Source organism: Jaculus jaculus, chromosome 17, assembly GCF_020740685.1.
Source record: "Jaculus jaculus isolate mJacJac1 chromosome 17, mJacJac1.mat.Y.cur, whole genome shotgun sequence".
Lineage (NCBI taxonomy): Eukaryota > Metazoa > Chordata > Mammalia > Rodentia > Dipodidae > Jaculus > Jaculus jaculus.
The window spans coordinates 66269701-66295812 of record NC_059118.1 but is presented as its reverse complement, the minus strand read 5'-3'; the positions used below and the strand labels follow the sequence as shown (position 1 = coordinate 66295812).

The window sequence follows — 26112 nt, the reverse complement described above, 5'->3', positions numbered from 1 at the left end:
ATTGGCCCCTGCAGGTCCCCATCTTGAGCTAGACCCAGTACTCCACCTGAAATGAAATTCCTGCAGGATCCAGCTTAAATGGACTATCCTCAGGGGCTAGATGTCGGCTCTGCCGCTTTGGTGTTCTGCAGTGAACGGGGAGAGGAGAGCAGCCAGCTATCCTGAGGGTTGGAATCCTGGGCAAAGAAGGATGCTAAATGTTGAGAGGAAGTTGAAGGTGAGGCTGTGGAGAAATGTATGACACCTTGGCAAGCTGAACTAGGATAATGGGACACCAGAGGTCCGATCACTTAACAAACAAGTTGTGAAAATGGAGGCCGTTATTTTGGAAAAAGCTACCCATTTCCACATGAAATAATAGATCCTCTCTTTGCTTTAAGTGTACAGGGGAGAGGGGCACTGCTGGCTCAGCCAGTCCATGGTGGGACAGGGACACTCTTGACACGTTAGCTTGTATAGTGGGGCATGGACACTCCTGACCTATTCGCCTGCACAGTGCACAAGGGCACCCCTGGCCTGTTGGCGTGCACAAGGACACTTTTGGTCTCTTGGCGTGCACAGTGCACAGGGACACTCCTGGTCCGTTGACGTGCACAGTACACAAGGACACTGCTGACCTATACGCCTGCATAGTGTGCAAGGACACCACTGGCCTGTTGGCGTGCACAGTGTATGGGGCAGGCCTGGCCTGCGTGAAGTACTCTGGAGACTTGGGCCGGCTATCCCCGAGGCCCGCGCATTGAAAGCCGACTGCTCAGCCCACGCCGGCCTGGCAGTGAGGCTTGTGCGCGAGGCTTGCTGGGAAGCGCGCGGTGGCCAGGGGACGTGCGACGCTGGTCTGGCGGTGAGGCCCGTGCGCGGGGCATGCTGGGAAGCGCATGTGGCCAGGGGACGTGTGACGCCAGTCTGGCGGTGAGTGAGGCCCATGCGCGGGGCATGCTGGGAAGCGCGCGGTGGCCAGGGGAGGTGCGACGCCGGTCTGGCGGTGAGTGAGGCTTGTGCGCGAGGCTTGCTGGGAAGCGCATGTGGCCAGGGGACGTGCGATGCCGGTCTGGCGGTGAGTGAGGCCCATGCGCGGGGCATGCTGGAAAGCGCGTGGTGGCCAGGGGACGTGCGACGCTGGTCTGGAGGTGAGGCCCGTGCGCGGGGCATGCTGGGAAGCGCGTGGTGGCCAGGGGACGTGCGACGCTGGTCTGGCGGTGAGTGAGGCCCGTGCGCGGGGCATGCTGGGAAGCGCGTGGTGGCCAGGGGACGTGCGACGCCGGTCTGGCGGTGAGGCCTGTGCGCGGGGCATGCTGGGAAGCGCATGTGGCCAGGGGACGTGCGACGCTGGTCTGGCGGTGAGTGAGGCCCGTGCGCAGGGCATGCTGGGAAGCGCGTGGTGGCCAGGGGACGTGCGACGCCGGTCTGGCGGTGAGGCTCGTGCGCGGGGCATGCTGGGAAGCGCGTGGTGGCCAGGGGACGTGCGACGCTGGTCTGGCAGGGAGGCCCGTGCGCGGGGCATGCTGGGAAGCGCGTGGTGGCCAGGGGACGTGCGGTCTGGCGGTGAGTGAGGCCCGTGCGCGGGGCATGCTGGGAAGCGCATGTGGCCATGGGACGTGCGATGCTGGTCTGGCGGTGAGGCCCGTGCGCGGGGCATGCTGGGAAGCGCGTGGTGGCCAGTGGACGTGCGACGCCGGTCTGGCGGTGAGTGAGGCCCGTGCGCGGGGCATGCTGGGAAGCGCGTGTGGCCAGGGGACGTGCGACGCCGGTCTGGCGCTGAGGCCCGGGCGCGGGGCATGCTGGGAAGCGCGTGGTGGGCAGGGGACGTGCTATGCCAGTCTGGCGGTGAGGCCCGTGCGCGGGGCATGCTGGGAAGCGCGTGGTGGCCAGGGGACGTGCGGTCTGGCGGTGAGTGAGGCCCGTGCGCGGGGCATGCTGGGAAGCGCATGTGGCCATGGGACGTGCGATGCTGGTCTGGAGGTGAGGCCCGTGCGCGGGGCATGCTGGGAAGCGCATGGTGGCCAGGGGACGTGCGACGCCGGTCTGGCGGTGAGTGAGGCCCGTGCGCGGGGCATGCTGGGAAGCGCGTGTGGCCAGGGGACGTGCGACGCCGGTCTGGCGGTGAAGCCCGTGCACGGGGCATGCTGGGAAGCGCGTGTTGCCCAGGGACGTACAACGCTGGCGTCGTCCCCACACACCACTCCGGCCGCGCTGCCCGGCGACCCAGTCCGACTGTCCGTCCGCGAGGCCCACTTGTCTGTGCAGGTAAACGTGGCAGGAAGTCCCGGGATTTGAGTTTTGCGGCGCGGCCTCTGCTGGGAGGACACGGGGCTTTCCCTCAGCCGCCATGTGCCGTCCTCGCACCGATGCCGACACTGACCGGGCCGTGCCACCGGCACTGGGAGGACGAACCACGGGCCGCAGTGCTGGCTCCGCTCGTGAATGCTCTGTGGAAGGGTTGGGGTGCGAAGTCCACCTCTCACCTGTGATGTTTTGCAGTGGGTGTGGGGACGCGACCCTGCGCAAGTGCAGGCCCATGCGACTATGGGCTATCGCTCCTGTAATTTTATTTTGGAGAAAACTGTGAAAGACATGAAATAATCTTATTAAATACGATATTTGCCATAGATTTCTCGAAGACATTTATCAAGTTAACGAAGTTCTCTTTTAGTCTTGACTTGCTCTTGTGTTGAGTTGCATCTGCAAAACGTGAAGATGTGGTGGTTTACATCTGTAATCTCTGCACCCAGGAGGCTGAGGCAGGAGAATTGCCACGAGTTTGAAGCCAACCTGGTTACATACTGAGTTTCTGGGCAGCCTGAGATATAGAGTGCAACCCTGTGTCAAAAAGAAAAAAAATAACAACAAAAAATAGTCAAGGAGCTCATCTTTCAGTAATTGCCATTGCCATTTTCAGTATGTATGTATTCATAAATGGCTATGTTTAGTTTATCATTTTATCTGGGGTTTGAAAAAATTATAAAAGAAGCCGGACATGGTGGTGCACACCTTTAATCCTAGCACTTGGGAGGCAGAGGTAGGAGGATCGCCATGAGTTCAAGGCCACCTTGAGACTACATAGTGAATTCCAGGTCAGCCTGGGCTAGAGTGAGACACTACCTCAAGAAACAAAAAATGAATAAATAAATAAAATTATAAAAGAAACCAGGCGTGGTGGGGCACACCTTTAATCCCAGCACTCAGGAGGCAGAGGTAGGAGGATCACCATGAGTTTGAGGCCACTTTAAGACTACATAGTGAATGCCAGGTCAGCCTAGGCTAGAGTGAGACCCTACTTTAAAACAAAACAAAACAAAAAAGGCATCAAAGGACAAAAAGGACTACTTGGGAAGAAGAGGTTTTGTGGAAAGGGGCAGGAAGGACTGTGGTCAAAATACATTCTAAACTAGGTAGCATGGCATTGTCTTATCAGACAGCTCAGAATGGAGTAATGGTGTTGGAGAGATCCTTAAGAGAGGATGCCAGCATACCCTGGATCTATCTAGGCTGAGTGGAAATGAGGCTGTTATACACCATAGCCTACACTGGCTTTTCATTTCCAGACTGACTGAAAGGACAGTACTGTACCCCTGCCATTTGTAGGATAATAATTCTTACACAAAACTCATACTTGCTTAAGGTAAATGACAAAGTACTCATGGCGAAAAATATATATGTACATTTTGTGTTGAATTTTATTGTTGTTTGGTTTTGTAAACTTATTCTTTCTCCCTTTTACAATAGTTTAAGTAGTTTGGTAGGAATTTTTTAAAATTACTACTGTTACATATTTCTACCTGTGTCTAAGCCTGGAAGCTATTAAGATTTTCTCTAAATTAACATTTGTGTGATTGAATCAGCATTTCCTGTTTGTCAGAGAAGATTGTTGTTCCCTCCCCCCTTTTGCTAACCTTGTCATTGGTGATATCATAATTTAAGGTAGTGTTTGGGGGAGGGTGGTAGGGTGCTCTTCCTGTAGAGCGTAGGCCACCAGAAGAGGTTACCATCTTAGAACTTGGGGGAACTCCTGAAGAGCAGATAAATCTGCTGCTTTTTCTCGTTATCCTTGAGACAGGGTTTTGTGTTGCCCAGTCTGGGCTCAAATATGACCTTGAACTCCTGATCCTTCTAACTCCACCTCCCAAGAACTGAGATTATAGAAGTGCACTACCATGTCTAGCTTTTCTTCTTGTATTTCCTGTTAGCCTTTCCCAAGAATTCCAGACCACACTTTTTAATTCTGGGAGCTGGCAATGGTGTCTGGGTCTGTAGAAGATGAATGTTAGCAGCAGGAGGAAACACTGGTTTCAGCATAAGTTAGTAGATAGATATCTTGTGGGGTGGTTAATCTGGGTTGTCATTGTGACAGGATTTAGAATCACCATGGAAACAGACGACTGAGCACATCTTTAATGTTTTAGATTAGGTTAATTGAAGTGAGAAGGCCCACCCTAAATGTGGGTGGCACCATTTCATGGGCAGAATGTCCTGAACTGCATACAAAGGAGAGAGCTGGTTGAGCCTGGGCATCCAGTACTCTGCTCCCTGAATGAGGCCACAGTGTGACCAGCTGTATTTCACATTCCTGCCACCAGCCTTCCTCAGCACAAAGGGAAGTAACCTGAACTGACATGGTACTAACCTTCAGTGAGTTGTTTGTCAGGGTATTTAGTCAGAGCAAGAAAAGTAACTAAAACACTCTGTAAGGGGACAAACATTCACTAATGGGACACTTCTCGTGTAGAAACATGACATGCTTTAGCCCCTCTTGGAGAGCTACACTGGAAACTGGCAGATTAAAGGCTCCAGTAAAGCTGCTGTTAACATGGGTTTCCATCGACCCCCTTTTCCCAGGTATGTTAGAGATCTAACGAACCAAATGCAGTTTCTGTTATGACACTTGGAAGAGGTCAGGAATCTCTCAGCAGAATATCTGCAAGTACTAAACACAGAGGCATGGCAGTATGTGTCCCTAGCCTGTTGGGTAGGAAAGGAGCTGAGTGGACATGCAGAGGGAGGGTTGAGATGCTGTCTTGGACAGCAGACACACTGGGGCAGGATGCAGAATTTCTAGGTGGTTTTAAGTCCCCATGCAGGCATGAGACCCTGAATTTAAAGTGAGAGTGGCATCAACATTGCTTTGTTTTCTCCACCAGGAGTCAGCTCCCTGGAGTTAGGGGCTAGGTCCACCCAGGATAGGGACTTTGCAGGAATGGTGGCAGGAAAGGGGCACGAGGGCCTAAGAAGAGGTTTGATCCTGTGGTGACTTGGAAGGGCAGACACACAGAAGGGTGTGATGGCGAGAAAAACGTGGCAGGATTGGGAGGTCTTGGCAAGTAGAGAAAAATCGGAATATGCATGAAAGCCATGAATCAAGGTATTGTGGATCAGACCTGTGCTCTGATAAGAGCTGGGGCAAGGCCATGTGGACAGGTGAATAAGGGCTCCCAGGAGAGATTTAGTCATCTTAGATAGGGCTCAGGCGACAGACCAAAGTAAGACTGCACCAAAACCAGTTTTGGTGAACCAGTGAGTTTACTGAGGTTACTTGCAAACAGGGTGAAGGGCTGCTTATAGAAGCAAGGGATGGAGCTACATCACAGGGAAGCCCAGCCCAGCATAGCTGGCGACTCTGGAGCTCACTGCACAACCTGCAGCTTGGCTGGCCAGAGTCTGGAGCACGCTACACAACTTGCAGGCAGCTGAGCCCAAGGACTTGTTTTCCCTCTATGAATACCCTTAGGGCAGGTTCTTGCAACGTTTTCCCATACTTGTTCACTTTCCGGATCTCCAGAATTCCCTCCTCCCAAAGGGATAGTTTCAATTTCTAATTAGCATTGGTTAAAGTCTGCCCTTCAACAGTTGCTAATCATTCTTACAAGCTTGGGGAGTGGTTGGGTGACCTTAAAGTTTTAAGTCTCTCAGACATGACTTCCTAAATCCCCTTAGCCTCTCTTGAGGAGGGAACATTCCAAGTTGGAAGAATTTGCTATACAACCAGTAGACGGGTCAGAGGTTATTGGAAGTGAGGCTTTTGAAATGAAAGTGAACATCAGAGACTCCCATTCCCAGGGGGTTTTCTAGCTCTATGTAGAAATTGTGCCTGCATGGGCATCTGGACTTCAGTTTAATGCTAGAAGGTTCAAAGGGATGTTCCATGGGTTTTCCAAGGCACTGTGTTCCAGAGGGTACTGTGGAAGGGCCTGGGGGTGTGAAAGAGGTGGACAGCTTGCACTAGGGGATGCCTGTTGATGACACATCGGGAGTGAGAGCTACTGAGTGAGACAGGACAGGACCCGGCTATATGGAAGTTGGACAGTTCAAGTTTTACGATCAAACCAGGCTTCACTTCTGCTCTGGTTGACATACTAAGAAGGCATTTTGTATGGATCTCTGCTCTGCTCTATATAGTTTTAAGGAGCTGTGTTGGTTCTGTTCCTAGCTTCTACACTGGTGGCTCAACAAACGCAGAATTGACTCCCAAGGGAAGTAGGGACAGCAACAAACATTAGAAGGACCCAAGCTAGTTTTGTCGCCCTCCCAAGAATTCAGGCTGAGAGAGCCTCCACTACCTCCCTTTGCTTCTGTTCTGGGAGAGACCCCGAGGGAACAGGTGTTTTCCCTCCAGGCCAACTTCTTCCACCAGCATTTTCCTGGGGCAGGATCCACAAGGGCAGACCCAGATTCTTCTCATGGGGCTCTGTGAGCTTATGCCAGGACAGTTAAAGGTTTGCTCTATAGACCCAACTTTTCTCCACGTACACCTCCAAGACCCAGCTAGGTATGGCCCAGTAGTCACACGCATGGTTATGGCACTCTGACTTGAACTAAAAAGGAAACACGGCTGTATTTCCACCACTGGTCTCCTGTGGTTAGTGGTCACCATACTGGGTCACCAAAAAGACCCTGTCCATCTGGTAGAAGGTCTGTCAGGAGGTGGTGTCGACTTCACAGAGCAGCAGTGCTGGTTCCATTCTCACATGTGTTTCTTCCTCCCAGCTACAGAGTCCAGGAGCTAGCCCAGAGCCTCAAAGACTACAGGGAGCCCACCCAAGGTGGAACCGCTCACTGCCGGCTTAGTTAGGCCTTGCGGAGCTGCGGCATGGCGCAGTACAAGGGCACCATGCGCGAGGCCGGCCGGGCCATGCACCTGCTCAAGAAGCGCGAGAAGCAGAAGGCGCAGATGGAGGTGCTGCGGCAGCGCATCGCCGAAGAGACCATCACGAAGTCCAAGGTGGACAAGAAGTTCTCAGCGCACTACGACGCGGTGGAGGCCGAGCTGAAGTCCAGCACGGTGGGCCTGGTGACCCTGAACGACATGAAGGCCCGGCAGGAGGCGCTGCTGCAGGAGCGCGAGGCGCAGCGCGCACAGCGCGAGCAACAGGAGCAGCGCCGCCTGCAGCTGGAGCGGCTGCGCGAGAAGGAGCGCCGGCGAGAGCGCAGGCGCAAGATCAGCAGCCTGTCCTTCTCGCTGGACGACGGCGAGGACGAGGACGGTGACGGCGATGGCGGGGAGCGGAACGGCGGGCCGCCCCGGGCCGGCGCGGCCAGGAGGAGCCTGGGCAAGAACCCCGACGTGGACACGAGCTTCCTGCCGGACCGCAAGCGCGAGGAGGAGGAGGCCCGGCTGCGCGAGCAGCTGCGCCGCGAGTGGGAGGCGCAGCGCGACAAGGTCAAGGGCGAGGAGGTGGAGATCACCTTCAGTTACTGGGACGGCTCGGGCCACCGGCGCACGGTGCGCATGCGCAAGGGCAGCACGGTGCAGCAGTTCCTCCGGCGCGCGCTGCAGGGTCTGCGCGCCGACTTCCGCGAGCTGCGCGCCGCCAGCGTGGAGCAGCTCATGTACGTGAAGGAGGACCTGATCCTGCCGCACCACCACACCTTCTACGACTTCATCGTGGCCCGCGCGCGCGGCAAGAGCGGCCCGCTCTTCAGCTTCGACGTGCACGACGACGTGCGGCTGCTGAGCGACGCCACCATGGAGAAGGACGAGTCGCACGCGGGCAAGGTGGTGCTGCGGAGCTGGTACGAGAAGAACAAACACATCTTCCCCGCCAGCCGCTGGGAGCCCTACGACCCCGAGAAGAAATGGGACAAGTACACCATCCGCTGACCAGCCCCGGGGCCGTGTCCCCAGCAACGGCCTCGCGTGTCCCCAACATGTTGCTTTGTAGCCCTCGTTTCTCCCCAAGGTTTAATAAAGACAGAGGGTTCCGTTATTCACATGTCACTCTGCTGCTGTTGTTCTTTGGTATTTTTTTTTCCTTGAGGTGGGGTCTTACTCTAGCTCAGGCTGACCTGGAGAAATTCACTATGTAGTCTCAGGGTGGCCTCGAACTCACAGCGATCCTCCATCTGCCTCCTGAGTGCTGGAATCAAAGGCATGCGCCACCATTGACGTCTCTATCTGTTTATTTGTGTGACAAAATACAGACCAACTGGTGAGCGTGGACTGCGGAGCCAGGCACACAGGGTTTGGTTGCTCTGTCCACCTTCTTTCTTCTGCAGTCTTAAACAGGCTTACTAAGCCCGTGGAAGGACGTAACACTGCCCCTTGTGTGTCCTAAGTCAGCGTGAGGACTTGCAAAGCACTTAGGACCCGACAGTGTCTTGACGTCAGCCTTCTCGTGGGCCTGTTACTTTATGTGAAGGATTTCTGTGCACACTTCTGAAACGTCACTGCCTGTCACTGGTGTCAGATCCGTGGCCGGCAGCTAGGAGGGGTTCAGGCCAGCAAGCAGCCCTGCCTAGTCGAGTGGTTGAGCCCCAGGCCCTGGGACGATAGAACGGTGTGTGGCTTGCAGGACCAGTGCTACCGATTTCCCTTCTGCCAAAAGTTCCAATATGACTTCACGTGGTACTGTTGCAGAACCAACTTTAAAATTTTCATATTTTGCTCATTGTTAACTTTCTGTTTATTTCCAATTTAAAAAAAATGCCTCAAACACTGTTTATCTTGATTGCTGGGTTTTTAGCTGAGTCCTTTATTTAGTGCAAGTACCTCATCCATTTTACCCTGGTTCTGACATTGAGTTCTTGTGCCAACCAAGAACCAAGACCTTCTACAGAATATCGGCTTTCTGGGTGCCGGCTTCCAGCGGTGGTGCTTGGTGACAGCTTTATGTTGCTACAGTGAGCCTCCAAACCAGGCACAGTCGAGGGAGGAAGGGATTTATTTCAAGAGTACAGATCCAGGGGGAAGTTCCATCAGTGGTGGAATAAGCCGCTTCATACACCCAAGCAGAGACACGACCAAACAGCCAGCACAAACCTGCAGCAGGCAGCAGGGACCCTTTCCCAAAAAGTCCACCCCCATTTTACTAGAGGTCCAAGTCCACATGAGCGCTGAAGGTCCTGAGGGAGGCCAGAAATCCTCTGAGGAGCTGGGTAAGGTGACGTCCTTGACCCACATGTGCTGACACTGAGGTCTCTCCTGAAGTGAGGCACAGAGGACTAGAAATACCTGGAGTTTTCCTTCACTCCAGTTTATTTTTGTTTGTGAGCTAGCTAAAATTCCATGATTTTTGCAGAGTCAGTAGAGAATTGTCTTCTAGTTTTCACAGCTGTGACCTCAGCATTTTTTGAAGACTTGAAGAAAAACTAACAAAGACCAGAGAAGACGAAAATAAAAAAGTTAAAAGAGTTAGAAATCAAATGAAAACTATGAGAGGTTTTTAATTGCTGGGATTATTTAGTAAGGGCCAGGGATAGGTGAAGGGTCTCTTAACTATTTATTTTGAAAGGCTGATTGAATTAAACAGGTCGTAAACTGTCAGTTTAGACATAAGCTGGAATTACTGTTCAATCAGATTTACACTTTAGAAATGAGACCCTGGGATATATGTTAGTTTGTGAAATCGAAGTGTAAGAATAATATGGCCCATGTTATATTCTGCTGCGCTTGTAAACAGAATCAGCTGTGTATGAACTTGACCATTCCAAGCCGGGCCTATGACTGCTGAACTGTTGCCCCAGCCCATGTGACCATTACAGATAGGCAGTCCTGGTTTTAGCAAATTTTATTTTAAGGGCAAGTGAGCCAACTTTATATCTTTGAAACTTAAAATTTAAAAAACCAACATGTTGATCTCATAGAAACATCACACAATAGGTCATTCAGGAACAAAATAGTAAATTATTTTGCAAGATTGAAAGAACCATAGAATGTAAAGAGGGAAAACATTAAGACTTAGGGATTTTGCAGGGGAGGGGATTTCTTTGAAGGCAGGGTTCCACTCTAGCCCAGACTGATGTGGAACTCAACTCACCATGTAATCCAGGCTGGCCTTGAACCCGTGATTCTTCTACCTCAGTCCCCTCCTGAGTTCTGGGATTACAGGCATGAGCTACCACACCCAGCCAAGACATTGTGACTTTTTATACAGGAGACCAATTAAAATTATAGGAGAAACAATAATATCTAATGTTTTATAATATGCCTTGTAGTCTTTCCCATATCATTACATTCCAAAGCACTAATGGAAAACTGTTGCCTGTACTTTGATGATTATATTTCCCATTGAGACGTAGTAGCAAGAGAATTGTAGATACTTGATGATAGATTCAGATTACTTAAGTGATAAACTAAATTCCTTATAGAGAAGCTTATAGAATCTACAAAAAAAGTATTAGAATAAGAATTGAATTTGATAGTTGCAGGGTCCAAAACAAAAATTACAATAGCATCAAAAAGAATAAAATACTTGAAAATAAGCTTTAAAAACAAAACAATTTACCTTATATTTTTGCCAATTATCTTCTTTCCTTTTTAGTATTAAAGCTCTTAGCTCTCATTGTCAATCTAAAATAAGAGATCTTCTGATGATAATGGGAATGAGTGACAGTTCATTACAACCTGGGGTAGGTAGGTGGTCCCAAGTCAAACCATGGGTGACTGTAAGTGTGCCCTGGACAGTGAAAGAGAGCAAGGGATTTAAAAGGCAAAATCACATAAATCATTTTGAGATGGATAGAACCTTGGCTCTGGGGGTATTGACTGAATAAGTTTATTAATTGAGACGGTCAGGCATGTGTTCCTTTTTAAAACTTTTATTGATAGAGGAAGTGTTTACAGCATCCAATACAAGTGACTGGTAACCCCCAGTCACAGACAGAAAGAGGGTATGGAGCAGAACAGCTCCTCAGGCAAGGCTTCCAATTAGCATCTCCCACCGTGAGCCATTTTATGCCATGGGATAAACTATGGTAACCTCTGTTAAAGTATTAAGATGACCTCAGCCCCAGCCAACCATCTGACTCATCTCAAGAGCCTCCTGAAACAGAGGTGTCTGTAGATACTGGCACATTTCATGCCCTACCAGTCAGAGTGTGTGGTGCAGTGTCCTCAGTCTATCCACTGAACTCTGCAAACATTGCTACAGATAATTCTGGAATGTTGTTATTATTCCAAAGACAAACTGGGTGGCCATCACCAAGCACTGCCTTTCCAACTCTAAGAAGTTGCCATTTTTTTTTTCTATACAAAATACTCTGAGTATTTTATATGTATGGAATCACACAATTTGTGGTCTTTTGTGTCTGATTTCTGTGATTGATTTATGATTTTCAACATTTATTCATGCAGTAGCATTATTAGTATTTCACTCCCTCTTACAGCCAATTATCATGAGCATATAATATGTTTTATTTATCTATCCATTCTGTGATTGACACACATGTACTTAGATCTACTTTGGGACTTGGATCAGTAATGTTGCTGATGAAAGTTTGGTGTAAGTTTTTGTGTAAACACAGGTCTGCAGTTTTTTTTGGATACATATCTGGAAGTGGGGGTGCCGGAGATAACTGTGCAACTGTTTGCTTTCTCAAGCAACTGCACTGTTTCACATTCTCAGGAGCAGTGTATGAGAGTTTGAAATTCTCTACCTACACCTGTCCATCCTTCTGTTTTAAAAACATTTTATTTCCTTATTTATTTGGGAGAGAGAGAAAGACAGAGATCCATCAAACACCTTTGACTGCGGAGCCGCCAGCCCATCCTTCATTTGTCTTTCTTATGAAAGTCGTCCTTGTTGGTGTGGAGTGGAATCTCACTATTGTTTTGACTTGCAATTCTATGGTGGTTATTGATATTAAGCATACTTTGTGCTTACAGACGATTTGTTTTTTGTCCTTGATGAAATGTTCATTAGAACGAAACCTTTACCAAGTTTTTCACTGGGCCACGTTTTTACTGAGTTATAAGGAATTTTTTTGGTGGGGAGAGCTTCAAGGTAGGGTTTCCTCTAGCCCAAGCTGACCTGCAATTCACTATGTAGTCTCAGAGTGGCCTTGAACTTCTGGTGATCCTCCTACCTCTGCCTCCCAAGTGCTGAGATTAAAGGTGGGAGCCACCATGCCTGGCAGGATTTTTATATATTATAAATACAAGTATCACATCAGATATATAATCTTTAAATGTATTCTACCACTGTGGGGCTTGCCTTTCACTTTCTTAATGATATTATTTGGGTATAAAAAATTTTAATTTCATTATAGTTCAATTTATCTCCTTTTCTTTTTGTTGTCTGTGGTTTTGGAGTCACATATAAGTGTTGTAGTCAGCTCCCTGTAGCAGGGATGAACATCCAACTAGACACAGTTTATGGGAGGAAGGAGTTTATTTTAGCTTACAAATCCAGTAGAAGCTATATCAATGATAGAAGAAACTGGCTCTCTTTCATAATCCAAGCAGAGCGACATCATCAGACAGCCAGCACCACCAGGAAGCAGGAACTGCCAGAGCTTAAACTGCTTTCCACACACCTTACGACTGAACCCCAGGATCTGCCCTCAGTAATGCCTCTTCCAGTAGGCTGTTCAAGACTTAAGCAAGCTTAACCTTAATCAAAAATACCTGAGGTTGGGCTGGAGAGATTGCTCAGTGTTTAAAGTGCTTGTCTGTAAAGCCTAACAACCCTGGTTTGATTCTCCAGTACTAATGTAAAGCCATATACATAAAGTGATACATGCATCTAGAGTTTATTAGCAGTGGCTAGAGGCCCTGGTGGCCCTTCCTGACCTCTCTCTCTCTCTCTCTCCTTACAAATAAATAAAAATGTGAAAAAAAACTGAGGCTACGGGGTCATGCATTCATGTTCATACTACCACATTCTGCTCCTGGCCCCCATAGACTCATGATCACCTCACAAAGTACATTAGACTCACACTAACTTCAAAGGTTCCCATAATCTATATCAACTCTAAGATTGTTCCAAAATCCCAAGTCTCAACTGAAATTTAAGACTGTCTCTTAACTGTGAGTCCTGTAAAATCAAAACATGTTACATAATTCCAACATATAATGGCACAGAGTGAATATTTCCTTTGTAAAAAGGCATAACGAGAGACTGGACCAATATAAAATCAATAACTATCAGGTAAACATCAAACATCTGCAGTTCAACTCCAACATCCATAACCAGTGATGACAGTCTCTGCAATCCCTAATTCTGTCCAGCCAGCTGAGCTGAGTAACCAAGGGAAAACTTTCATTCTGAGCTACCCGTGCTTTGTGGTAGCCTTTGCAGAGTTCCTGTAATATCCAAAACAACTTAGGGTCTCCACTGCAAACTATAGTCCATCTTCAGCTCTATACAATGGCCTTTGGGACCTTCAATACAAGGATACCCCGCTTCACATGCTGCATCTCAGCAGTGGCTCCTGGTTCAACTTAATAGGTCTCTTATATAGGAACATCACCCTGCTTCCTATGCCACATCTCAGCAGCAGTTCCTGGAACCGTGTGCATGCATGGCCCATGTCTATGCATTTTCATGCTTCCAAAATCAGTGCTAAGTATACAGTGGCACAGCTAATTTTCTAATCGAGGGAGAAAATAAATCTTGACCTTGTGCCTTTAGAATTCTTCCTTTTCATCATCTTTTGGGATATGCTAAGAGGTAAGGTAAGAATCCAGTCTTATTCTTCTGCATATGACTACTTGTCCTGGCACCATTTTGCTGAGACTGTCTTTCCCCTTTGGGCAGTATTGTCACACTTGCAAAACCATTTATCTAAGCTGGATAGTTTATTTCTAACGCTCATTTCTAAGCATTGTTCTGTAAGTCTTTCCTTTCCCCACTGCAACACTCCTTGATGCTGTTGTTCTGTAGTAGAGATAGGGGTCCTGCAGTTTTTTCAAGGCAATTGGTTCTCTCGGGATTTAGTTTGCCTGGTAATATCTTCATTCTCCCTTCATTTAAAAAAGATATATTACTAGACATATGATTCTTGACTTGCAGGTTTGGAATTCTTCAGCACTTTGATAACCTGTGTCCTCAGTTTCCCCATTCTTGCCTCTGACCAGCTCAAATACAGAGCTCCTAGCAGTCCTGTTACATACTGGTTGGTTCCCCTCCAGGCTTGATCCCAGCTCACAATACATCTGGGTACTGATAAAGGAGCTCAGGCCATTGCACAAAGCACTAAAGCAGACCCACTTCTGAGCCACATTCCCTCAGCCCTCAAATGAGCACCATAGCTCAACTGCATGTAGACACTGATGGGTGAACATGCTTGCCTCTTGTCTGGGATGAGGGCTGTCCAGCACCCAGTATAAATTTCCCCTCTAGATACACTGGGATGAGCCCACTGTGCACACTGCTTCTTCCCATGCAAGCCCCCCTGGCCTCCTCAGAGGAACTTGGATAGTCTTAATGCCCAATTCCCATGGAGTGACTCTAGCCTCAGGTTTACAGGACAACACAATTTTGAACATGGCCTTTGGCTTTCATTGGTTTTGTTTCAATGCCACTATATTGATAGGAATGCATCCCAATAGAGTCAAAGCCAGCAGTTTACATGAACGGAGACAATCCTATTCATTGTGTGTGGTGAGTGATTTTTCTTGGGCTGCACTCAAGCTTGTTGCTTTATTGCTGGCTTTCATTTAGACTATTCTGTGCTCGGTGTCTGTCCTAATCCTACTGAAAAGTAATGGAGTGTTTCCCATGTGTAGATTAATTCTTGGGTACTTTGGCTTTGTAGCCAAGCACCTTCACCACTAAGCCATTTCTCCAGCTCTCACTGTGAATTTTCATACATATATGCCACCATACTTTGTATTTCTCCATCCCTCCCTCACTGTCCTCCCATTTCCCCACCTCTTACTATTTTCTTCCCCATTCCCCACAAGTAACCCTTTCTTTGTCCATTACTTCTTCAAACAATTTTTTCTGTTTCTATTTCTCTTCCTTCCTTTTTGGTAAACTCATTATACATATATTGGTATGTTTAATGGTGTATGTATTCTTCTGAATATATTTAGTTTTTATATTCTTATTTATTTATTTGAGATCAAGAAAGAGAGAGTAAGTATGCCAGGGCCTCTTGCAACTGCAAATAAACGCTGGATGTATGCACCAGTTTGTGCATCCGCCCTTATGAGGGTACTGGGGAATCGAGCCCAGAGGCCTTCAGGCTCTGCAACAAGCACCTGTAACTGCTGAGCCATCTCCCCAGCACCACGAAGCTGTCTGTCTATTTATTTTTATCTTTGTGCCTTGAATTGCATAATCTCTGTTGATCTTTCTTCTATTTTGCTTGTTCTTTCTTCTGCTGACTCAAATCCATTGTCAAGTTCACTACTTACACTTTTTCATGGGTTCCATTTTATAACTGCTGTCTTTATTGAAATCTTCTGTCTGATACAATGGTGCTGCCCTGCCCGGCCTGGTTATTGAGTGTGGTCCTCATTGCGGGTTGGATACTTGCAGCATCCACGTTGCAGTCTTTCTCTGCTCTGCCCAGCAGCCACACCTTTCGAGGGAAGTTTCTACCACTTACTGTTCTCCTCTGTGTGGGCCACACTTTCCTGTGGCTTTGTGTGACTCATAATTGTTGAAAACTGCACATTTTAATTTTTTGTTTTGTTTTGTTTTGTTTTGTTTTGTTTTGTTTTGTTGGAGGCAGGGTCTCATTGTAGCTCAGCTGACCTGGAGCTCACTCTGTAGCCCAGTCTGACCTTTGAAATCACAGTGATAAGTCAGCCTCCTGAATGCTGAGATTGTAGCCATGAGCCATCATACACATTGCAATTTTATATGGTACTAATTCTGGATGCTGATCTTCCCATCTTGGAGTTTGTCTGGTGACTCGCTAAGTGGCATCTATTTCCTTGCATCTGGGCAGCCTTTCTGCCTGTGGTCAAGCTTAGCTGGCTCTTTGTGTCTGTCAGCCTGGTTTCCTCGATTAGTACTCCAGCTAGTTGTGAGTCTCCACTAATTACTACTTAATTGTCCTGTGGTCTTCAATCATGACCTGGGGTCCAAATTGGCTCCACAGTCTTATCCACCTCAAGTAGCGCCCCTTGCATGGATGCCGTGTGGGTTTCTTTTTAAACTCTTTTCTGAATTAGCGTACAAAGAATTAGGTTTCATTATGGTGGCTGCAGACAAATTTTGTTTTTTGTTTCCCTTCCCCCTTCGTTCCCCACCCCCTCCTCCTTTTCCACTTTCATACTATCTGCTTCCTTCTGTCCTCCACCCCCTCCTCTTGTCACCTCTTGTTCCCCTCTCATGGTCTCCTTTCTCCAATAGTAACCTATAGTCACTCTCGCATCTCCTTATTTACAGATATACAAACATTAAAAGTTAGGATTCATGTATGAAAGAGAACATGTGATCTTTGTCTTTCTGAGTCTGAGTTACCTCAGTGTAAATTTTTTCAGTTCCAGCCATTTATGTTTCTACAAAGTTCATAACTTCATTTTTCTTTATAACTCTGAGTAAAACTCCATTGCGTATATACACCACACTGGTTTTGAAGCTTATTCCAAGCTGTCCCTGGATGGAGAGTCTATGCTACGGAACAAGATGGGGAGCTGATGCCTCTCCAGTGTGTCACCTGGGACCTCTGGAGCTGCATGAGACAGGTGGGACCTTATGCCACCACTGTGCAATGCAGTTGACCTGCCCTGAGCTGGGGACGGGGCCAGCTGCCATTTCTACCTGGAATAGCTCTTCCACCCAAGGAAGCTGTCAAAGATGAGAGCTTCTGCTGTCCACAGGCCACTGTGAGGGAATGTGGGAATGCATTTGTCCTCATACTAATGAGCACAGCCAGATCCTTGTGCGTTTTCTCTAAAATAATGAGTGTTGTGCTGGAGAGATAACTTAGCATTTAAGGCGCTTGCCTGAGAAGCCTAAGGACCCAGATTCAATTCCTTAGTGCTCATGTAAGCCATACTGGCGTTCACTTGCAATAGCTAGAGGCCCTGGCGTGCCCAGTCTCTATCAGCCTCTTTCTCTCTCTGGCTCTCAAACAATACAATATTAAAAATATAAAATAAAATAATGAGTGTTGTGTGCTGAACCCCAAAGGTTACCTTTCCAATATTATTTTCAGATACTATTGTAGAGTGAGTGTACCATCGTTAATCAATATCATATTTGGAGATTTTCCCACTCAGAGATAACTAAAAGCAAAATTAAAATACCTGTTCTGACAAGCAAGATTTGAGGAACATCTACAAATATGTATTTAAAATAAAATTTCAGAAGCAGTATTGGATGTTACAAAGGGTACATAGACATTAGGGATCATAAAAATACTGCCAGTGTCTTTGCTCGTACATTGGGTTTTTCACATACTGTCACAGTAACATATCTCATCTTGCATGCTTTCTTGCTACGTGGATCTGTACCACCCCATTGAACAGTGAGGTTGAGCTGGGTGTGGCGGTGCATGCCTTTAGTTCCAGCACTTGGGAGGCAGAGGTAGGAGGATCACTGTGAGTTCGAGGCCAACCTGGGCTAGAGTGAGACCCTACCTCAAAAATAAATAAATAAAAAAGAGAAAAGAAAAGAAAAGTGAGGTTTATTTCCCACCTCCTTGGCTGGGCCCTTGTTTGCTTCTGGACAGTTCAGCATGGAGGAAGTTATGTGGTTCCCACGATGCAGCTTCTCGCTTTCAAAGCTGTTCCAGAAATGATGGTGAGGGCTTTGTTCTCAGAGAAGATGGAATGGCCCTGAGACTCTGAAGACAAGCGTGCTTTGTTATTCTGAGAAACATGTTCATACGCCTTCCTTAGTCTCTGGACTAGATCGCTGTGGGATACCCTCCCTGATCTAATGGGCCCATACCCGACATAGCTGCAGTACAAGTGGGGCGCGCTCACATGTGGGCTCAAGAAGCTTGAATAACACCAGGCCAGCCGGGGACATGCTGCCCACGCAGGCAGGGGAGAAGCAGGGCCCAGCTGGAGCTCAAAGTAGGTCAGTCCCCAGAGCAGAGGAAGTAACGAAGCAGTGAGACTTGGGGGAGCTCTAAGCAACACTCCCAGGAAGCGTTTCACCCTGCCTGCAGGCCTTTCCTTCTCCAGAGTCTGTACAGAACTTTGAACCAATGGCCACAGGTTTTTCTTTTCCATCTTGTAAATAAAGCACATGCTTATAGAGAAAGTTTTAAACACAGACCTCACATGCTATCATTTTAACAATCATGTTTTCTAGTCATTTTGTCATGGATGTGTGTGTATGTGATACATATTTGCCATTAAACTACACATGTGATTATTATTATTTTTAGTTCTTATTTATTTATTAGAGACAGAGAGAGAATGGGCACACCAGGGCCTCTAGGCACAGCAAATGGAGTCCACACTCCTGCACCATCATATGCATCTGGCTATGCAAGACCTGGAGAATCGAACCTGCATCCTTAGGCTTCACAGGCAAGCACCTTAACCACTAATCTATCTTTCCAGCCTGTTGTTATTATTTAGTTTTTAGGCAGGAGCCCAAGCTATCCCAGGCTGACGTGGAACTCACTTTGTATCCCAGGCTGGCCTCACACAGTGATTCTCCTACCTCTGCCTTCCAAGTGCTGGAATTAAAGGTGTGAACCACCATGCCCAGCTTGAAACTATATTTGCAATTTTACACTCTTTTAAAATTTGTCATCATTCTAATATTTTAATCTGCAAATACCTCATTTGCAGCACCCTCTCTGTCTCTCTAGCCACCTGGAAATGCCTGTAATACCTAAACACCTCCTCTGTATAAAGACAGCTTCACCTCCCCACCTGCAGGCCCCTTCAAAGAGGACAAAATCAGAATGCCAGTGGGACTGGGGAGTGGCTCAGTGGGTTCAAGGGGCTTGTCTACAAAGCCTGCCAGCCTGGGTTCAATTTCCCAGCCACCACATAAGTTGGATGCAAAAAGTGGAGAAAATGTCTGATGTTTATAGTGCCAAGATGTCCTGACATCCCCCAACCCACACATGCAAATAAATGAAAATTTAAAATCAGGATGCCAAGTTTCTCCAAAGCCATTTTATGGAACTACCAGGAGAGAATAAGTTGATGCGCCAAAACAGCCTTAGTGTGATTTCAGTGTGCTCAACAAAATGGTGAGGAGGAAGTTGTGGCATCCTATTTGCCAGAGTCAGTGACACAGTGTCCTTTCTGGGCCACAGAAGAGCTCCAGCGGAGGTTCCTGGGAGCACCCTGAAGGCCAGTGTGACACAGTCTACCCTAGCACGCTGTGACTTGGCCTGCTGATGGAAATGTCCCTCTCATTACCGGTATCAGAAGGGCTTCAGAGTCCTCACTGAAAAAGACTGTAGAAAGGAAAAGGGTCAGCTGGACAACAGTCAGCCATCTGCTCCCACAACCCTCCCTTCTCTGATGAGGACTCTTAAGCAGAGAGAGGAGAGGTTCTACAAGTAGAGAGAGGGCTCCTTTCCACAACAGAGTCCCCCAGAGTCTGTGTCTCCCTGCTGACACTGACCTCAGGTGAGGCATGACCTGCCTTTACTGGGTCCCCAATCTCCTCGTAATGGCCTTCCTAGGGCCCTGTCAGCCATCTACCTATAGCCTTCAGACTTCAGAAACACTTTGGTTGGGCATGGTGGCACACACCTTTAATCTCAGTCCCTGGGAGGCAGTGGTAGATGGCTTGCTGTGAGTTCGAGGCCACCCTGAGACTATATGATAGATCAGCCTGGGCTAGAGAGTGAGACCCTACCTTGAAAAAAAAAAAGAAAGAAAGAAAAAGAAAGAAAGGAAGGAAGGAAGACTTTGGTGTGAGTCCATGCTAGCTTTGACTTTTAAAGGTATGATCTACAAGCCAGTGCACCATAGAATTTATTGGCCATGTAATGCCACTGATAACATCACATATCTTGGCTAAGAAGTGACACGATCAGAGACAAACATGCTGACCTTCAAACCCACTTCTGTCCTAGGGCCACCCTTCCTGTGCCAGTCATTAACTGGGTCAGATGGACCATTCTGGTCTGTGTCCCCAGAAAGAGATGCCTGTCTCTGGCAGCCCTGGCTGCAGACTGAACACCTAAAGAGCCAGCTCTAATCTCAGTTTTGGTGGTGTAGTTAGTCAAAAAGAGAGAAAAGGAAATGAGATCAAACCGCTGACATTTTTCTTCAGATTAAAGAGGTAAAAAGGTGTGGCATGTTCCATTTTCTCCCAGTATGAGTTCATGCTGTGAAAATTTCTTTGGCAAATTCCATCCAGGTCTGTCTTTGAGAGGGGCACCAAAGTAGTGTGGGGGTGCATGGGGCTCCCCAGCTCAAAGCTGTGGCAGTTTGAATCTGAAAGGTCCCATACACACTCATGGGCCCTGGCTTGAGAGGTGTTATTTTGAAAGGCATGGAGCCTTTAGGAGGGGCCTGGCTGCTGGAAGTGGGTTATTCAGCTCAGGACCCTGGAGATTATGCATACCCGCCTCTGAGCTGGCCTGTTTGCTCTCTGCTTCCCAGTCTGCCATAGTGAAGGAGCCTCCTCTTCACATGGCAGCCGTCACACTTTCCGTGATGGACTGACATCTCTCTGATGCCATGAGCCAAAATGAGCTTTCTTCCCTTAGGCCGCTTCTGCCAGGTATTTTGGTCCGAGTGATGCAAAAATAACTCATCTAGAAGCCACCACTGGAGGATAAGCCAGTGGCTCTTGAACTTTGGTGCTCATGAGTCCCAGGGCACCTCCTTACATCTACAGGCTCCTCACATCCCCCCAAGGGTTCATCTAGACATGGCTGTGACTCTACTACTCCTGTGCGGGGCCCAGTCTGTGAGAAACACAGGAAGATCAGGACAAGCTCCATTGCCTATAAGCCCAGGTGAAGGGGCATGAGAGGCACAGAGCGGAGGGCATGTTTGCAAGTGAAGAGAAACGGAACAGCAGCTGTTGGAGGGTGTGGGAGTAAGGGGACAGTGCATACACGTCCTCACAACTTTAAAGACTAGTCTAGAAGGGTGTGAGTGTGTGCTTGTGCTGAGATGAGAGGACCAGTACTAAAGAAAGGGGGCTGGGGGGTTCAGATAACGGCAAGGATGATGCTCAGTGGAGCTGGAGTCTGAGGGGAGCCAGTGCACCCAGAGTACAGTTATCATCTTTGCAGAGGATGAAGGGCATTCTGTACTTGAACATGAGGAGGTCCAACAAAAACTTGCAAAGTAACATAAACAGGGTGGCTGGTGTCGTCTGTCCCCAACACAGCCAAAGTTTCTACAGCTTGGAAGTTTGACTCCACATGTTGCTCTTGGTAAGTGGATTTGGCGGGAAAGGTATTCCAGCTGTCAAATGCCAGCTGGTACTAGCTTCCAGTGAGAGACTGTTTCTTCATGCTCAGTAGATACAGCTCAATCTCATTACCAAAACAGGACCACAAGACTCCCAACTACCCCGCATGGCCGCTGCCTGGGTGTTAGAGAAAACATCCGGGGATGCTAGGATGTACATTACTTGAAGCCACCAACCCAGTGACTCGCGGTGGATGTCACAAGGCATCAGGCAGGGATAAAAGGATGTCGTATGTTGTGTTCTTTGGGGTTTTGTTGTTGTTGATTTGCACGTGTGTGTGTGTGGGGGGGGGTGTGAATGGGCATGCCAGGGTCTCTGCCTGCTGCTAACAAATGCCTCTCCAGTTTTAGCCAGGGAGTCTAGGGAACTGAATCTGGGTCAACATTCTTTGCAAGCAAGCACCTTCAACCGCTAAGTCATCTCCCCAGCCCGCGCACATTGCTCTGATGTTTGTCTCGTGTGAGCGCCCATGACAGTGCTTCATAGACGCTTCCCAGCACTCCAGCCTCTGTGCTTCATTGTCAGAAGCAAAAATGTCCCTAGATGGTGCAAATTTTCTTAGGGTATGGGGGCAACTCATCCCCAGTTAAGATCTTCTCCCTTAGCGCCCCCCCCCCCAGTTTACTAGTTCAGGGAAGATTGTGTGATATGCACCTTGCATGGTGAAGAGCACATGGAGAGAAACTGAGACCCCAGAAAACAGTGGTACCAAATTGCCATCTGCTGTAAGTGAGCCACCTGGATCTTTCTGCCCTGAAGGTCTCCTGGTGGCCACACACTTCCCTCCAAACCCACTGCTACTTCAGGAGTCAAAGCCACCCAAATGCCAGTCCCACAGAATTAATCACTGTGGACAATTAATCATTGTGTTTTAAAAAGTTAGAGGTACTTTGCTCAATTGATTTCTTTGTTAAGTAATAAACTGCCATGGGTTCCTCTTACGATATTCAATATTCATCTACTCATTCTGCGACCACTGAGCATTTTCTCACATGCCCTTTTTAGACTTTTTATTGACAACTTCCATGCCACGCACAGTACACCATGGTCATAACCCTCCCGCCATCCTCTCTTTTCTTCTGTCATTGCATGGCAAGGTCAGTTTACCCTGCCTGCTGGGCAAAGAGGCTTGGAACTTTTGATTTTTCTTTGTGATAATTTCCCTGTGGCATAAACTCCTTAGAGCCCCTTCTTGGTTACAATGAGCAGAAAGAGTTATGGTTTTTAACATTGTCACCAAAATCGCATATTCCATTTTTTTTTTACTATTATCAATAATATGTATAGTATTCCACTAACAAACTATACACTGGTTTTTAAGAATTTCTGAGTCTGGTTACCTAGTTCTCCCAGTACACAAGCTCTGCCAGTGGCCATCCCCAGGGGAGACAATAGCAGTGAGCAAAGAACAGATTCCCACTTCGGTGGTTTGCTTTCATATCCTGCCAACCAACAGACTTCCTCAGGCATTTAGTTGAGGCCAATAAGAAAACCTTGAAGTGCCCTAAATGCACAGGGCACTCAGCCAGACGGCTCGTTTACACTGTCAGTCAGCCATCAACACGAGGCGGTAAGTATCAAAGAGCTTTACTGGGAGGCTTAGCAATTCCAACTTGGCAAACTGATTTGAGCAAAATCTAAGTTAAGAGTGTCCCACTGAGGAAAAGAAGGAGTTCTAGTTTAAGAAGGAAAAACCCAAGAGACCAGTGCCTGGGAGTCCAGGAGTCCACATCGATCAGCTGGCTTTTTAGTCACCGCCAGATAGCTCCATGGGGGCTTAGGTGGAGTTTGCCTCGATGATTTCAGGATTCTTCTTTAGAAACTCCCTTTCCCTCTCTCTCTCTCTCTCCTCCTCTCCCTCTCTTCTTCCCTCCCTTCAGTGATCCCATCACAACTTCTCACTTGAACTGTTCCCCTGGGTTTCAGGCAAGGAACTGTTCAGATGTCTAAGATTTTGAAGCAGGATTTTGACTGCTGGCTTGCCTTACTCTTCACTGCTGTGCTAAACCAAATAGATGCCATTACTCTTTGTCTTGACTGAGTTCTTAGCTGTAAGCAACAAAAAATGGCTCCCAAAGATGAGCAAAGAGGAATTTATTGGAAGACAAAAGATAGGAAGGGACGTGGAGGATGTGAATGAGGCTCACGGAATCAACAGGAGACCTAGCTTGGCAATCAACAGACTCCAAGGAAGGCCTAAGACATGCAACCATCTTCCTGCAAGGTCCGGTCCACAGACTTCACCTCTGACTATGAGAATGGCCCAGCCCGTGTTCCCCAGCCTGCACTCGGGCCAGGGGCCAGAAGGACACATCTGAATGGCCATGCTTGGGGCTAATGCCCCAGCCTGTAGGCACTTGCTGGCAGGAAGATGACAATTAGGTGCCTTTTGCTTCTGTATTGGGAGGGAGGACCCCCTCCCCCTCCCACAGTGCAGGACAATTGAAGTAAGTTGTGGGCTCCAGACACTAAAGCATGTCACATGTCCTCTGACCTCTTGGGACATCAATATCTTCTTGTGTGAAAACCTGTAGAGCACAGTATAAGTGTGACAACTTAGCTGGGATGAACTGTCTGTCTGACTAGCACATCACCTCCACAAAGGCTGTCCTGGTGCCCCCCAGATTCTGGTACAGGGTGAATATCCCAATAAATGCTCTTTCGAATGAGTGGATTTTGCCTGCAGTTTCTTCAGCTTCTACCCATTGTCATCACACAGCTCTGGGAAGGCATACTTAACCCTCCACACACTCTAATAGAAAGAAAGCTCCCTACTGTTCTCAGACAATTATGACCAAATGCCATTGAGAGGACAGCAATTAAGTTTAGGTTCACCCTCATAGGTCAAGCTTCCTTTTAGAAATTTCAGTAGTTATGTTTTCTGTTTTAAAATAAGATCTAAGCTTTGTTCTTTCCTTTTTGGGGTCACAGGCAGGTCTCAACTCCAAGTGCTGCTGCCTCTGAGTCTCTGTAGAGTACAACTTGGACCAGGAGTGGGGCTTTGGGCTCAGATAGAAGCTATATTTTGTTGTATTCAAGTTTCTTCCCATGAGTCTACTGAAAATATGTCATGTTCTTCCATGCCATGTTCTCTATCAGGACAGCATCCCTGGATCTAGGATAAGCCCCTTGTGCTCCAGAACAGACTAGAGGAGTTCATGAGTTCACCTTGGTGCTCCTCCCCTTCTGAGTTACCAGCAACATTGTGTATAGCAGCACTGTGAATTCCCATCCACACCTGGACTCCCAGAAGGGCTGAGTAGCTGTGAAATTTGGGGCAAGATGGTCTAGAACACTACAGAATATCCTGTTGGTCACCCTTTCCCAGTCATCCTCCTTATATACCAAAGTCAGCAATCTTGGCATGCCCTTCGGAATCCAGCATCACATTGCTTTTAGGTACTGACTGAGGAAGAGCACACGGTGGGCAGCTCTGCAGTGTGAAATCAGCATGCTCCTTCAGTTGGCTAACTGGTGGAATGTGGTACACAAGACCACCCCCATTCTCATACTTCTTCACAAAGGACCAGTGGTCCCATGGCAGACAGAGGGCTCACATTTCCTTTTTTAAATTTAGATCTGGGGCTGAAGAGATGGTTTAGAAGTTAAGGCATTTGCCTGAAAAGCCAAAGTACTCTGTTTCGATTCCCCAGGACCCACGTAAGCCAGATGCTCAAGCAGGTGCATGTGACTGGAGTTCATTTGCAGTGGCTGGAGGCCCTCTCTCTCTCATTATCTTTCTCTGTCTGAAATAAATAAATATATTTTGAAAAAATTAGGTCTACTCTGTCAGCAAGATTAAGTCATTTTTGAAAACACTTAATGCTTGTTCTTACCCTACTTTACATGTTACCTTTTACTTCTCCAGGATATAAATACTTAGCATAGCTATAATCAGAATATACAAGGTTTTGTGTGTGTTCCATAAAATAGTATCCTGGCTGATGCCTCAAGACATAGTTCATAATTATAATTTCAAAGGTGTCATAATGTTCCATGATCTTAACATATCATGCTTTACTAAACCATTTCCTCATTGTTGGATGTCTGCTTTGCATGCATCAGAATTTTAATAAGATATGATTTCTGGCACTAGACAATTAGCTTAGCAGTTAAGGTGCTAGTATGAAAAGCCAAAGGCCCTCAGTTCTATTCCCAAGGACCCACTTAAGCCAGATGTACAAGGTGGTATGTCTGGAGTTTGTTTGCAGTGGCTGGAGGCCCTGGTGTGCCCATTCATATTTTCTCTCTCTCTCTCACCCTTCCTCCCTCCTTCTTGCTCTCTCTCTCTCAAATAAATAATAAAATATATTTTTAAAAAAGATATGATTTCTAACAGGCTAAAATATAGTCAATAGGCAGCTATGGAAGTGATTTTGACATTGAAGAACATCTAGCTTTGATTTTATAGTTAATAAACTAATTGGTTGGCAACAAAGTTATGAACAAATAGAACAATTTAGCTCATACTCAATTCCCAAGTGGTAGAGCCTGTGGGACATGGAGCCTTGCTGGAGGAGGTGTGTAACTGAGGGTGGACTTTGGGACTTATTAGTCCATCCCCACTGAGTGTAGCTCAACTCTTGCT

At 47.5% G+C, this 26112-nt stretch overlaps 2 protein-coding genes across 2 annotated transcripts; one reads left to right on the top strand and one right to left on the bottom strand.

The window, feature by feature from the left end:
• Nucleotides 1–754: 754 nt before the first annotated feature.
• Nucleotides 755–2520, bottom strand: LOC123455541 (extensin-like). Its single transcript, XM_045136377.1, has 2 exons — nt 2181–2520; nt 755–2097 (listed from the first exon to the last, which is right to left on the bottom strand). Exons 1-2 carry the CDS (start codon nt 2518–2520, stop codon nt 755–757), a joined length of 1683 nt encoding a protein of 560 aa, XP_044992312.1.
• A 4564-nt stretch (nt 2521–7084) lies between these two features.
• Nucleotides 7085–8202, top strand: Fam50b (family with sequence similarity 50 member B). The gene has a single exon (XM_004666162.2). The coding sequence runs from the start codon at nt 7085–7087 to the stop codon at nt 8093–8095; it is 1011 nt and encodes a 336-aa protein (XP_004666219.1). The 3' UTR covers nt 8096–8202.
• Nucleotides 8203–26112: the final 17910 nt, after the last annotated feature.